The sequence below is a fragment of the Lycium barbarum genome, chromosome 8 (genome assembly GCF_019175385.1).
Source record: "Lycium barbarum isolate Lr01 chromosome 8, ASM1917538v2, whole genome shotgun sequence".
Classification (NCBI taxonomy): domain Eukaryota; kingdom Viridiplantae; phylum Streptophyta; class Magnoliopsida; order Solanales; family Solanaceae; genus Lycium; species Lycium barbarum.
The window spans coordinates 86,466,746-86,482,749 of record NC_083344.1 but is presented as its reverse complement, the minus strand read 5'-3'; the positions used below and the strand labels follow the sequence as shown (position 1 = coordinate 86,482,749).

General features: G+C 35.3%; 2 protein-coding genes across 25 annotated transcripts; both read right to left on the bottom strand.

The window, feature by feature from the left end:
* Window positions 1-334: 334 nt before the first annotated feature.
* LOC132607929 (uncharacterized) lies at window positions 335-9,019 on the bottom strand. The gene is made up of 8 exons (XM_060322012.1): window positions 8,977-9,019; window positions 7,588-7,722; window positions 6,643-6,701; window positions 5,217-5,354; window positions 1,312-1,471; window positions 1,176-1,218; window positions 864-955; window positions 335-729 (listed from the first exon to the last, which is right to left on the bottom strand). The coding sequence occupies exons 1-8, from the start codon at window positions 9,017-9,019 to the stop codon at window positions 632-634; spliced, it is 768 nt and encodes a 255-aa protein (XP_060177995.1). The 3' UTR covers window positions 335-631.
* Window positions 4,992-15,791, bottom strand: LOC132606276 (pentatricopeptide repeat-containing protein At4g33990). 24 transcript variants are annotated; one of them, XM_060319689.1, is made up of 7 exons: window positions 15,592-15,790; window positions 14,505-14,588; window positions 13,994-14,219; window positions 13,165-13,324; window positions 8,977-11,590; window positions 7,606-8,763; window positions 4,992-6,642 (listed from the first exon to the last, which is right to left on the bottom strand). In XM_060319689.1, the coding sequence occupies exons 4-5, from the start codon at window positions 13,203-13,205 to the stop codon at window positions 9,136-9,138; spliced, it is 2,496 nt and encodes an 831-aa protein (XP_060175672.1). In that variant the 5' UTR covers window positions 13,206-13,324; window positions 13,994-14,219; window positions 14,505-14,588; window positions 15,592-15,790; the 3' UTR covers window positions 4,992-6,642; window positions 7,606-8,763; window positions 8,977-9,135. The 24 variants fall into 24 exon arrangements, with proteins under 24 accessions (XP_060175672.1, XP_060175674.1, XP_060175671.1 ...); XM_060319691.1 differs by having other exon boundaries at window positions 13,994-14,208; XM_060319688.1 differs by having other exon boundaries at window positions 14,509-14,588.
* Between the last annotated feature and the right edge of the window lie 213 nt (window positions 15,792-16,004).

Genomic DNA, 16,004 nt, shown 5'->3' with positions numbered 1-16,004 from the left:
CCCAACTTTAGTCTGAAAAATCTTATTATGTAAAGAAAATGTCTATATAAAGTATGATTGAAGCTCCTAAATCACGACGTGATGTAAAATTCTCATGTTAGAATCCCACATAAGTTAAATATATGGATTGTAGTCTCACATACGATCTTGAATAAACCTCACTATCTAGATCAGACACCTTTTGAGATTTAGTCTTAGACAAAATCCGTTTTACTCTAAATCTGTCATTGAAAGTGAATTTGAAATATAAAATTTGTTACTTTACAGGAGGATACTTTATTCTTTCTCCAACTGAGAATCTACCCTCATTTCTCCATCTTATAAAGACAGAGTCCGGAGCCTAAAGGGTATAAAAATACACGGTATTTATCAAAAGGGGATGACAAAAAATTAATATACCAAAAGGGGTATATCGTGAATCAGCCCACGATATACCCCAAAAATATTTTTACCTGTCAGACACGATTCAACGAAAATAAAATAAAATTATTGTATAACGTGGACTGATCCACGTTATACAAGTTATATTGTTAACATTTAACAAATGAAAAATATATAGGATGCAGTAATTACCCGTCTCCCATTGGAAGGGTTTGGAGTAGTAGGCCGACTCTTATTTGGGGTGGTTGGCCTAGAGCTTTGGGGGGGGGGGGGGGGGGGGGGTTGGCCGACTAGCAAGAGATGCGGTTCGTAACAGAGGAAACCGATGTGGTGAAACTGTTCGCTTGTCTGTTGGTCCATTACGCCAGAGTACAAAAAGAAGGATAAAATTAATTACAACCAGCAATGAGAACGAGAAGGTCGAAATTATAAGCACAGGGATGCAAAGATATTATATAATGCAAGAAAAAGATGGTAGAGACCTAATTCCTTTTTCGGTGTGGTTGTTCCGGAGAATGAAAAATTTCCAGACTGCTGAAGAAGTCGTGGAGAAGGTGATGGGGAGAATCCTTTCCTGCAGCGTACAAATCTTTACATGGTCATGCATGGTAAAACATAAAGGGCTTTTAACACATTTGACCGCTCGGCCAAAAATAATTACAGCCCCTAACCACTATACAAACTATACACTACTACATTTGTGGGCTATTATTTTGATGGGCGGCTGAGTGTAAATATGGTAAACATAAAAGGTATCACGTAGCTGGATACAACAAGCAGCGAGAAAAAATTACCCAGCTGTAGATGGTGGAGTCTCTCTAATTGTTGCTCGCACAGCTGCGTTAAAAGAAACCAGCTTCGGTCATATCATTTTTTCGCAAACTATTTTAACAGAAACTCAAAAATTGAAGGCAATGCATAATATGTTACCAATTCTAAATTGATTCCAATCATCTTGATCGTCAAGACTACACCCTTGGTACTTTATCTTGGTGGTGAGATTAGCACCATTCGCTGTCTCGCCAACTGGAAGAAAATTTTCAAAAATAGTTGAATGTTCTATGTTCTGACTTGAGAGTGACAAATACTGCTAAAGGAACAGAATTGAAAGATGTACACTCATGTGATGTAATCATAAATACCTGGTAATATATATCGGTTGTGTTAATATAACTTGATCCACGTTATACAATTTATATAAATTGTATAACATGGATCATTCCACGTTATACAATTTATATAATTGTATAACGTGGATGAATTTATATTGTATAACGTGGATCAGTCCACGTTATACAATAATTTTATTTATTTTTTCGTTGAATCGTGTCTGACAGGTAAAAACAATTTGGGGTATATCGTGGGCTGATCCACGATATACCCCTTTTGGTATATTAATTTTTTGTCATCCCCTTTTGATAAAGACCGTGTATTTTTATACCCTTTAAGCTCCGGACTCATAAAGACAAGTAACGACCATTTTTAGTAACAACAAATACGATATTAACATATATGCCCACCGACGAGTTATGAAGAGTCACTTTTGCACTTCTCAAACTGATTTTTCTTAAACCTAATCTTAAATAATCGAAACGTAATCATGTCTCATCAATTCAGTCTTAATTACTACTGCAAAATCAAAAGAGATACAACTCAATGTTCATATCATAACGAAGCTATCAAACAAAGATCACCAGTGGCGGACCCAGAAATTTGAACAAGCGGGTTCAACAGTGACAAAATTGAACCAATAGTTGATACTAACAGCGACCTTAGACACTATACAAGAGCACTATTACGACACTAATTGTGCTTCTAATTTTTATTCTAATAATCATATTTGGTTTACAGTGTTGTCTAATACCAATGTAGTTTAACTAATCAATTTTTTTTTTTTTTGCGGGAAAAAAGATTAATCAATGTAACTTTTAGGTTATGCCTATACAGTTCAACAAAGCGACAAAGATATGACACCACTTTTCAAAAAAGAAAATGCACGTTACAAGTTTTAAACTTCTTAAGCCGAATTATTAGTTTAAATGGTTTTACAATGCATATATTCTCTAAATACATAAATAATTTAATAAACCATGTATATAAGATCCTTTAGAAAATTTCTCATAAAGTTCTAACATGTTTAAAAATTCATTAAGTTTCAGTCATTATGCATCTTCAATTTTTATATTTTATTTTAAGTGTTCAATTCTGAGATTTATAATTTAATAGTATTGTATTTGATTAATAAAAAATTTAACAAATTAAAGCACAAAATTAAAATAATAATAATGAATAATCAATTTTGAAACAAGAAGTATTCTGGCCTTTTTTATTTTTTAATAAAAACAGCCTATTAGGCTAACGAAACACAATAACTAAATATAAGATTTCTCAACTTAATAGAATCACAAATGTAAAATACTTACGAATTACTAATCTTATTAAGACATCCATAAGTAAAGTAATGTAGTACAACTGTAAGAGTATGCCAAAAGTAATTTCACAATCAGAGGGAAATTACGTTATCAAAAATATTACACTAGGAATCGAACACGCGACCAACCTAAAGTGGAGTTTGATCCCACTTGTACCACTGCACCACAACTTCCGATTCCTGTAAGTGGATTCATTTTCCTTACATATACAATATTTTATTTTGACGGCCAAATTAATATGTAAAAAATAATATTTTTCCCGGACGAAGTGGATTCAGCTGAACCCACTTAACGTGGGTCCGACCCTGAAGATCACTATACCTATATATATCAAAATAGGTAAATGAGAGTCAAATATGGTTAACCAAATAACTGGAAATGATAGTGCCCTTGACGTTACATTTAGATTATTTGTATAGAGAGCTAGTGGTCGATTCAAATTTAGATGTCGTAAGTTCTGAATTGAGAGATTGAATCTTAAAAAGTATATCTAACTTATATATTCTTTGCGCGCACATATAAATAAATATAATTCAAATCTAAAATGCTGAATTTGGTCGAACTCATGGACCCATAATTGGATCCGCCAGTCTAAGAACCAATAATACCAACCTGCCAACTTGCACTTTATTATTTAACAGATGGTTGATATATACATCATTTTCTCCCACTAACCTGAAAAATAATTCCATTTCCATGTGCTCATTTCAGAAAATTTCTTACAACACATTATCTTGTGGTGTTTGCAGAGTGCACCATAAAAGATGAAACTAAGGGGACTACTCAATACTTATATATATGAACGTCTAGGGAACATGATCATGCTTTACCTTTTCAAAATTTAAAAATTTAAATTCTTATTCAACCGACAAATAACTCAACCACCCAACATGTACAATTTAGTGGGTACTCTTTTTCCTCATTATATTGAACGAAGAGAGAGACACATATATTAGTCACTTCTAATGCAAGTCTCATGAGAATCCATTACCCTCATATAATACTTTTAACTTTTTCTATGTGGAAGTATTGATTGGAAAAAAAAAAAAAAAGAGGTGCCAACTGATTCATCAAACATTTGAATGAAATGCTTTTTTCATTTTTCTCCTTCTTCGAGACAGCACAATATTTGGGAAAGGCTAATAGCTTGAAAGTGACCAACATAAAGGATATTCCGAGTTTAGTAGTACTAAGAAATACCAGTAAAACTATTTTTTTTTCCTTTGAAAAAATGTAATGAACTCATTTTGATAAATACCAAGTATAATCAAGGATGTCCTACTTAAGGATCTTTTGGTACGGTGCGCACCTTTGGGTGTTTTCTTGGAGATATCAACGGAAACATAAAAATAAAAAGAACTTACCATCAAATCAATTAAATCGAACCAATCAAAAGTCAAGATCATGCTATTCATTGGGAATTGAAGAGCATATATTGAATGATTAATTTTGATTTCTTATTATCGTGAAATTTAATTTTAATTTTTTGTTATCGTGAAATTCGCCCTCAACAAGAAGATAGCAACATTCTGAAATCTAGTGAAACTTCATCCTCACTTTCATTACCAGGGAAAATCAAAATTAGGAATTCACTTGGAACCAACAAATCTTGGTCAACTATCAAGTCATGATTGGAAAACAAAAAAAAAAAGAATCAAGTCGAATTCCATTTTCTTTACTCCTTTCGTCCACTTTTTTTTACTTACACATAGTACTAAAAATAGATGTCAACTTTTACTTATCCAATTTTGAAAAATCAAAAGATATTTTATCATTTTATACCTATTTATCCTTATTAGTAAGTATACTATTCATTTCCTAATATTTGGATGACTTACAATAATTCGGAGTGACATAGTAAAATTACTATTTTATTTATTGGTTCTTAAAGGATGTGTCTAAGTAAAAAATGAACAAATAAACATGGCCAGAGGGAGTAATTGAGTAGGCTCCATAGCCCACCTTCCCTTCCCCTTCCCCCATTAAAAAAAGTTGAAAGCTATGAGACCAACTTATCGTTCAGATGATATTTGTGAAAGTGCAGTCAATTTCTCTAATACAGTCTCATCTCCATGTTACTCAAATAGTGATGATGATACGCACAGAATGAAGATCATGCGATTTGGAGCTGAAATGAAAGGAAATTGCAGAAAACAAAGTAAGCTAGCTGAGAAGATATAACTAGGAATTCTCATGCATAAGCTCAAAACAGCAGCTAGTTCAATACACATACCCTCTCTTCAGAACACGTGAATGAGGAGGACCAAAAATAAAAATATAAACATCTTCATACTAAACTATGTAATTAACTAAACTCTTATTAAAAAACACTCAGTGGTCTATCTGTCAATTCCCAAAGTTTGCCAAAACTTAGCAACCCCCTTGTAATCAACTTATAAGTACCATTCTCCAAGTGTATTCACCATCATATACCTTACCACAATCCTTTTCAGTGTCTCCCTTGGTGAAGTGCCTCGCCCATTCTCTTAACATGGCTAACAATGTTTCGACATAGAATTCAGATTCAGCAAATTCTGGATACTTCAAAGAAGCAAGAGACAGTAGACTTCTCAGCCAAAAGATCTTCTGGTGTAATCTCTATGCTGGTCAAGATATACAGTAGAGACCAACTGTGTAGATGTTAGAGCAATCAAAATATCAAAGTACTTGTGAACTTATTAGTTGCATCTATTTTATTTGAAATGTCATCAGCAGTATCCTGTCAGTTTGCAGTTCCACTAAATTCTCCCAACCTTCCCAAGAATGAAACTTCCACCTCTAGCTCAGAAGAATATCCCTTATCACTTGTATCAGTAGCTTCAAAGAGTTGTATAAGCTCCAGAACTCAAACATCGGTGGAATCCTGAAAGTTCGCATAAAACTTTTCCAGGAATAACTGATATGTTTCAGAACTCCCCATCATATAGTAAACTAGTACCATAACATAAGTATGTTTTCTTGACAATGAGTCCACATTTTCAAACCGTTGAATTGCAGCAGTAAAATTCTTAATACCAATATGTTGAATCATAATTCTTAAAGCCCACTTCAACCACCCATCCATTTAAAAAGGACCATAGTTACAGAGCATTTGTTTCAGTAGTATAGGATCAAAAATAACTTCAAGGTCACTTGATAGATCATAAAATTGTCTAACTTCCCAGACTGACCATCTTCATAAGAATCATTAACTTTTAATCATTAATACAGTATTAATACCCCTTCCTCCACATTGATGTGCACTCTTGAATGTGTTAATTGAACACTCAAATCAATCAGTTGGATGTTTCCAATACAATATTCATGTATTGGACTCTTGACTGCCTTTACCGTCAACCAAGTATTCTCATGTTCATAACTTCATACAACACAGAGAGCATTGAATACCAGACGAAGCTTAACTACATAAAAGTGCCGGCAAAGGGAATCTTCTCTTCTCATCCCAATGTAGAACAATCAAACAAAGATTACAATGGTTTCAATAAATAACTCATTTCCATGAATTGAAGTACTTAATGGACATAAAAGGTCCCCATGGAAAGAAACTTTCTTAAGAAGCCAACCCAACACGAAATTGTACTGTGAAAAATCGGAAGCAAGTAGGGCTGAATTGCATACAGGAAGCTTATCATAATATTTTGCACAGTTGGAGAGCAGAACACTTCTCCACTTTCAGAGGTTCGCTTCTTCCAATATCGTTCCCTTCGGCGAAATATCTGGGGTAGCAAGTAGTAACAACCTTTGATTTTGGTTTGGTGCCTGCCATTCTCGTGCTCGATCGGTTGTTTGTAGAGAGCTGTGCACTGTGATAGAGAGCGAAACATGGAACCTGCCAAGATGAAATGACAACATGACTTGATGGCATTCCTGTTAATATTTTCTGCTGTCCTGTTGCAACAGTAATTGCAGTTGAAAACCTTGCTTTGACACATGAATTAATCCGACACCCAAAATACTTTCTTAAATTATTAACTCAAGCAAACACTAACCAAGAAGTTAACAAAGCACATTAAAGGCATACCAATCTAGATACAGATGTGTCTGAACAGATAACACTTGTACATGTGATGATCTTAACAATAAAGGAATAAATAGCACAAATACACTTGTACAACATGAAGCCTCGACTATAATGGAAGAAAGAGCACAAATAATACCTTAAAGAAATATTTGGGTCCAAAAGTAGACATCAAAGTCCAAGAGTTAGCTAAATGGACTCAACAGGTGACAAATGTAATAGGTTTAAATATTTTAGTTCTTTTCTTAATCATTTGGTTTTTTTATTGTGTTGGCGAGTGGGGGAATAAAAGAGGGAAATTCCTGGAGCTCTTCAGGTGCAATCATTTAAGAATATAGAAAGGAGGCCAATGAAGCGTTTGAGGATACAGGTTCGAGACTTCAGAATACAAATCCTAGAGATCAGCAACTTACACAACACGAAGGTAAAATCATAAGATAAGTTAGTGCATTCCCATGATCTAAAGTAAAAATCCACAACTGCATATGTTCCTCCATGTGGCAAAAACTAGCCTAGTCAAACTGACATCCTGACGGAAAATAGTAGGATGTTCAATTGAAAGATAATAGCAAGTTTTTCACAACAAAACATACATAGCAAGTTTGTCACAATAAAACATAGCAAGTTTGTCACAATAAAACATATATAGCAAGTTTTTTCCAACAAAAAATATAAGCTAATATCAAAAGTTTCGTGACACATACACAAAATCAATGAATAGTTTCAAAAAAACACAGCTTTTTCATACTCAATAACCTGTCACAAAATTCTTACCAGAAAATTCAATAACTGTTTTCTCATCTTCAGGGCTGGTGGAATGAGGCATAAGCATTGTTTGAGTTGGTCCAGCACAACCAAGAGACTGACATACACTATACACACCTGTGCAATCTGCAACAGGAAATATTTTTTTTGATTAAGCACCGGGTGTCCGGGTCTCTTTGAACCCCGACTAATCCCGGGGGTGCATAGGCCCTCGGCAAGGAGTTTCCCGCAAGTGCACCACGGGTAATTCAGGGTTTTACCCCAGTCCGATGGCCCTCAGAAATTGTTTGCACCCAGTGGGTTTCGAACTTGAGACCTTGAAAGGGAGCACCCCAAGGCTCAAGCCAATTACCACCAGGCCAACCCCTGAGGAAATATAGGGAAGTGATATAACTGAAAACTCTATTTCCTGAGGTTTTCTTTATTATGCCCCACATTTCTCAGACAACAAATCAAAAAGGTTATCGATAAATTATCTAATAGTTTGAAGTTGGAAAAAATAAGCATGTCTCTGCTAGGGATGGCAATGGTGCGGGTTGTCTTAACCCGCAAAATTTCAACCCCGCCCCCCGCATTTTTTTTAAATTCCCACGAAAGTTGCACTCAAATTATACTAAATACCAGTTTAAATCTAATTAACTTTTGAGCAGCTATTAAATATCTAGATTTAACTCTTACATTATGAACTACCTGAAAAACAGAAAAACACATAACCATCTCATAATTAAGTTTATTTAAACCATTAAACTCTCCAGAACAAACAGTAACTAATAATGCATCAGATAAATAACCAAAGTTGGCTAGTGTGCACTGTGCACTAGAAACATGAAATTACCTTAGATACATAGTTCTTAGTCTACTTGATCTTCCCCAAAGTTTTTCTTTCAGGAATAGTTGGAGTAGTTTTTTATATTATGATTGACTATTCCAGATAAAGTTTATGCATGAAAAGTCTAATAACAATGGACACACAAATAAGAGATAGGGAGCACTGCCGAGACAGGAAGAACGAGGGCAAAAAAATAAAAATAAATAGAGATAGCCTGAAGTTATAAGTATAACACTCACACCGCCCCGCACCGAACCCGCATATGTCTAAACCCGCACCGCCCCGCACCGAACCCGCATATGTCTAAACCCGCACCACCCCGTTGCTATCCCTAGTCTCTGCCACACAGCAGACAAGCATATCAAATAGTTTAAGTCAACTTAGCTTATTCAGAAGAATGTCTGGTAAGACGTTAAAACTAACAAATCGATATATACTCTTCTTTCCAAGAAAATTTGTTAACAGTGATTTAAAGAAGTGTAAAATTTCTTAATTTAATAGCAACTACAACACTATAGAAAAGTAAAAATGCGAGAGAACCAAACGATTACCTTCATAAAAATCTCTATTCCATTCCAGAGTGCGAGAATTCATCATTCACAGGACAGTACCGCAGCTTGAGAAGAACAAATTACATTTCTTGCAGCAGCTATACTATGATGATATCAACCTGAAGGTTAAAATTTCTCTGCAAAACTATGGGGCGCATGTTACCAGTAATCCCCACACGAACAAATACCATTCTTGAAGTGATGAAAGCGATTGGAGTCCCTTACAATAATCTCTCTCTCTGTTATCTTAGAAATTAGTTTAGTCACATTGTGACAGTCGCCACAAACCCGCAAGTTCTTATAGATCCGTAATGGACTTTTAGGAGGAGTGTTTAGAATTCCATAAGCAATAGCCAATCTCTCACTATGACTGGTAAGAATTTGTTCCTTTTCATCATCCTCAACATCTTGCAATACAAAGGTATAGTCTGGAGTATAACCTAAGGTCTTCATCTTAGCAGTTAAAATACCTAATTCCTCATATATCTCATCGCATTGTGGATGAGACTGATTTCCCGTATAAAAGACTTCAATCTTATTGTTTAGTTCAATTGAGCTCCATCCAGGAGTCTTCTTCAACCCCCTGTCTCTAACCAATGATCTCACTTCATTCACCCCCTCCCATTCCCCATAATTAGCATACATGTTAGACAGCACAACATAATACCCAACATTCTCTGGATCGACTTCAAACAAATGATCTGAAGCCAATTTACCCAGCTCAACATTTCCATGTACTCTACATGCACCAAGAAGAGCACCCCAAACTGAAGCATCAGGCTGCAAAGGCATGCTTTTTATAAAATGGTATGCCGTTTCTAGGCGCCCAGCCCTAGCAAACAGATCAACCATGCAGCTATAGTGCTTTAGAACAGGTTTGATGCCAAACTCTTGCTCCATCATTTGAAAGTATCTTTTACCTTCATCAACTAACCCTGAATGGCTACAAGCTGCCAATAGAGATAAAAATGTTACATGATCTGGTTTAACACATTCATCCAGCATATCATTGAATAGCTTCAGAGAAACCCTACCACGTCCATGAATACCATGACATGATATTATGGCATTCCAAGGGACTGAACTCATCCTAGGCACCTCATGAAACAAAGACATGGCATCATCCAGTCTTCCACATTTTCCATAAAGGTCAATGAGGGAGGTACCAACAAAGACTTCCAAATTAAGAGCTACTTTGAAAACATACCCATGAGTCCTTGTTCCTTCTTGCAATGCTCCTAGATAAGCATAAGCTGGCAAAATGCTCACCCAAGTTCCTTGGTTTGGAGCTATGTTATCACACTCTTTCATCATGTTGTAAATTTCAATAGCCTCACTTGCAAGTCCATTTTGAGCATAACCTGTGATCATTGAGTTCCATGACACTACATCCTTAATAGGGATCTCATCAAAAACCTTACGACTACAATGAATAAGACCCAATTTTGCATACATATCCACAACAGCATTACCAATAATAACATCTTTCTGAATCCAAGATCTCCTCAATATAAATCCATGAACTGATCCGCAACAACGAAAACTTTTGGTCTGAGCTATACTAGAAGCTAAGCTCACCAACGTCAACAAGTCAGGCCGAATCCCAGTTATCATCATCGCTTGAAAGTACTTCAGTGCTTTTTCGGGAACATTATTTTGCTCATATGCAGCAATTAAAGAGTTCCATGATACTAAATCTCTTAATGCCATCATATCATCAAATACTTTTTGTGCATGTCTTAACTCACCAAATCTGGCATACATGTTTATTAAGGCATTCGATACAAAGACATCTAATTCTAGTCCATGCTTTATAACATACAAGTGAATTAACATCCCATGCACAATATCACCAAGCTGTGCACATATAGGAAGTACTGTTGCAATAGTCACTGAATCCATTTTTATACCCTCTAATCTCATCTCATCCAACAGGCTCAATGCCTCCATAGCATTTCCATTCTGACAAAACCCAGATATCATAGCATTCCAACAACCCATATCCCGATAAGGCATGTTCTTAAAAATTCTAAAGGCAACAGTAGAAGATTGGAAACGGCAATACATATGCACCAAGGAGGCAGCTACAAACACATCCCACTCTAACCCAAGTTTTGAAGCCCAGCAGTGTATCCTTATACCATCGATTATATTATCACAAGCTTTCAACACTGGAGGAAAAGTGTAGAAGTCAGGCTTAACATCACCTGTGGACAACATTTCATTCAAACAATTCAGAGATTCACGGAAATGACCATTACGAACATAAGCTGATACCATCGAATTCCAGGTATAAGCATCTTTATTCTCTATCATGCAGAAAGTCTTCCGTGACAAAGAAACGTCACCCAAGTGAGCATAAAGATTCACAAGTCTGGTGCCAATAAAGATACTCTGAGCCTTCCCTGACACAACGAGAAGGGCATGAAGGCACTTCAGAATGTAGATTTTGGTACAAGAGTGGAATAAACGCTCAAAATCAAACTCTTTTTCCTTGCTTGCAATACCATTTGATAATACCTCATTGCAACTTCCACTTGAGTATAACTTGCAACAGAAAGAGGAGACTGGCAGAGATTTTGTGGAACGCCAACATCTGAAGGCCAATAATAATCTGCAGACACAACCGAAAATGAAATCAATATGCATATCCAAAATTACATGTTAGAATCCTTCCTCTTTCTGGAAAGTATAATAGAAAGAAGAAAGCATCATATCAGTAGTCAAATTGCCACGATAATGTAAAGAGCAGAACGGGAATTTGAAGCCACCACTAATCTAAATAGGATAATCGATACGTAAATCAACTATAAGCTCCTCCAGATAAGATGTGGAATTACCAACCGTGCAGCTAAAGAATACGTGAAAGCTAATGTTTATGTAGTAGATTTTGAGGCTAGGCTATATAGTTGCACATCAGAGAGTTCTGACTACCCTCAAAATCTGGACCTATCAGGTTAAGTATTACAACCACGTATGCGAACAAATTACCTAGATTAACAAAACTTGAGATGGTAGAAGTCTTCTCAGGTATAAATGAAACATGTAAATTAGCTTGTTGGCATTTGAATGACTTAAATTTTTGCTATCAAAAGCATCAGAATATCCTTCTATGATCCCTACTTTATCCTAAAGGATATGTACGCCTTAAATTGCTCTCAAGAGGACTCATAGGATGGGCATATTTTTTTCGACAATCTACAGATTCCTATTCACTTCCGATACTTTTTATTTTTTATTTTTTAAAACTGGTAACAGACATGATTTTTTTTTTCTTTTCAAATATCACTTCTTTCAGAACTTAAATGAAAGAGGTGAACAATCTCAGACTCATCTTTGGCTTCTTGAGTCAGATGACCATTCCCAACCATCAACATCAAGACACTTCCATTGAAGCTCATCAACCAATTCATCACTTGCATCCTTTTGTCATAACTTGTTCATTCACAGTTTAATGTCATTTATAAAGGCACATATTTGTAAATGTTAACTTTAATTTTTTTATAATTAGTTTTTATTTAAAATATAATCAAACTATGTAATTACACATGTGCAACTAACAGTACGCGTGTAATTACACTGTAATTACGTTATGACAGATAAACAGGCTGTAATAATTACTATACTGTGTAATTACTAGGTTGTGTGATTACTACCCTAATAATTACACCAATTCCAATTACCAGGTGGCTTTCCAAACAGATCCTAAGAGAAGGCAGGATTAAAGTTGCAACCCAATAATAATTTAAAACTAACTTATTACGTAATTCCTCTTGTGATACTTTTTACTTTTTGTTCAATTAAACTAAATTTTGAATCACAGTGTAGGATAGGTATGTTTTTCTCCAGTTGCGACTAAACATGCCTATTTGTCTGGAGGGAAAAAACTTAATCAGCATGCAAAATGGTTTTCCTTAACTGTTTACAGTTCTTCATTACCTACTAAAAAATGTAAACTTCTTTGACCTAGTCAAGAAAGAAAAAGAGTTACTAACAATCAAAACAACCGCCTATTCACATTTCCAATTGAATTTTGTGTGCCTTATAAATGCAATGCAAATAAAATCTAAACAATGTGAGATATAAGTCTTGCCAGACATCTTCAATCAAACAAGAACGTTCTAGATAAATGCTTGCAGTACTATGATACGAATCCAGCAGAGAAAAGTCACACCACATTGTTCTTACCTACCTCTGTGACATGGCAATATTGACCTCAGCACTGACATGGCACTATTGATCCTGACAAGATATTGACAATCTCCTTACCAGCCTGTTTGTGCAACCAAAAAGCAGCACCAGCAGTTCCAACAAAATTTAGATTCTCCAAATGACAGCTTTTCCATTCCTGTGTAGTGAGTGAAGACGGTTCAGAATGTTGCATCACATTTTACAAGCTACATTACAATCACTATTTTTTTGAGAATGGTAAGGATAACCAGATTACAATCACTATACGATCAGTCAAACGACTTTTTTCATTGCAAACCAGAATCAATATGCATCAGCTGCCAAATTAGGAAAGGAGTAAGACAGTTGCATATGCCAAGTAAGAAGCTTTTTTTTTTTTTGTGGATAAATAAGCAAAGAAACTTACTCTATTTGTTATCCTCTTTGAAACTTTCCTTGGAATCTAGACTTGTTTAAACCTTTGGCTGGACTTAATCACCCAAACCTTAACTTTTCTTTAACTCTCTTGCGTTGAATATTCTTGATTTAGATCTTTTGTGCAAAAAAAAAAAAAAAAAAAAAAAATTGAGAATAGGGAAATAAATATCTTATCTTATAGTTCCCTTCAGCAGATGTTTTCCTACTTACTGGTAATATTCCCTTATCGCAGTTGAGTAAATTGGTAAAGGCAAAACATGTGTCAAGAAATTGTTTAAAAAGAAACAAAATAGTAATAACAGGAGGCCTCCGAATAGAAAATTTCTTTATAAACAAGAAAGCAACAAATCTTCGAAGAGAATATGAGGTTTTGTTCATTTCATGAAGAATGAGCACTAAGTATCCATACCCATGTACCCGCAAGGGTGGCTCAGTTGGTTGAACATGAGACTTCCACAATGGAGGTCTCAGGGTCAAAACCCCCTGCCTACGATAGTAGGGGATTTGCCTTCTGGGTCAAGCTCGTCACACGAGGCTTGCCTAGTGCAGGTTACCTCCCCTGTGTGGTTTGCAGGCTATTGCACAGGAGCAGAGTTTACCATGTGCGCACCCAAAGTGTAGCGGCTGCGGGTTCCCTTGCCATAAAAAAAAAAAAAAAAAAAATCCAAAAAGATGTTTAGTTCATTTCTGGACTATCAACTGTTCAATTGATTACTCAATAGGAGTGCGCAACATATGTGTATCTTGAGTTATAAATCTACAAATGCCCATAATCCTTGTCATTCATGTACAAAATAAAAAGAAACAAAATACTAGAGAACTATCAAGTTGCTTTATCTACAAAAATGTAAAAGGACCAGGAAAATGTCCATCCATTGACTAGTTCTAGTTGCAATAAAATGGTTTAACAAGAAGAATACCTACATGAAAGATGTTTCTCAAAATTTTCTACTGATTGGTTGACAAAATGACATCATCCTTCAAAATGTGCCACCATTTTTTTTCTGAATGGAAAGGGAAAAAAGAAAATGAAGAACATACAAATCCAGCTGTCAACAAAAGCTTTCACTTTTACACACTACAACACCGCTACCTAAAATAGCATCTCATGATCATTCAAACTTACCTAATATAATCATCAAACGCAAAGTATTCACAATGGTAAAATGAACTTTTTAACAATGCAACGGTATAAAATGCAAGTGTAAAACAAAAACATCGTAAAGCTCGGCATGCCAAAGAAGGGACCCGATCCATAGGTTCAGTGCTTATGATTTCAAGCATAAATACAGCAATAAGATGAGCGAAACCTAGAAAAAGAGGCCCAAGCCAATATTTTCAATAAGGTTTTTAGCGACATTCAAAGCAATGCAGTCAATGAAGGACCGAACCAGATGAATTCTCCCTCTTAGGCAATTGTGTGAATAAATGGAAAATTTAAGGAAATTAGAGAGTAGATTACTTCAGCTTATCTATTATTCATGTTTCCTATTTCTTTGTAGTAGTTGTTAGCAGTAAGGAGGTTATTCCTCCACTTTCTCATTTCAATCTTAGCAGGAAGTTATTTTCTTGTTATTAGGTGGGTGGTTAATCCACCAGTATTGTATTCAAAGTTATTTGAATTCAATAGAAAGATATGCACAAGTTTTTGAGGTTCTCTCTTCTCTTAATTCTATCTACATTAACTCTGATTTTGTCTTGCATCGTCCCATAACCGGGGACCGTAACATCATATTTCCAACAGTTGGACAAATTCTCTGCCTATTACTTAACAAAAGAACCCAAATAATAAAAAAGTAAAATGCTAAAGAAACCATTTATAAAAACAATAAACAGCAAAATGAAGTTTATATTATACATTTACATTAATTTTCCACCTACTGTCCCAAAGAAGCTACTGACTTAAAATAACTGAATCCCATATCTAGTGCAAACCCTAACTACCGTGAGTTTCAAAGCAAACAAAAGAGTAGCGGTCTAGAGACATGATTTGGTATATATATATACCTGTTGTTGCAGTATCTCCGTTGGTATGAAAATTTGCGGAGGGCTATTAGCTATACTTCGCTATTGGAAATTTGGATTTACACTTGCTCTGAAGGAAACTAGTTCATTCTTTTTTATTTTTCGTTTGCCAACTTGATTGGGATTTCGGGGTTGGTATAAGAGGAAAATACTTTTAGGTGGGATTAAACTTGGAGTCCGCAGCTCAAATGACCCAAAAAAAGTGGGTTTGACCAAAATAATCCATAACACAAAGTTACCAAAGTACCTTTTGGCATTAATTTAGTGCGTAAAAGGGATTATTTTCATTTTACCAACATTTATGTAATTTTAGTGCGCAAAAGGGGTTATATTCATTTTTCCAACACTTGTGTAATTTCAAAGCTTTGAAATTTCACGTTTTTTCTATACTTTGA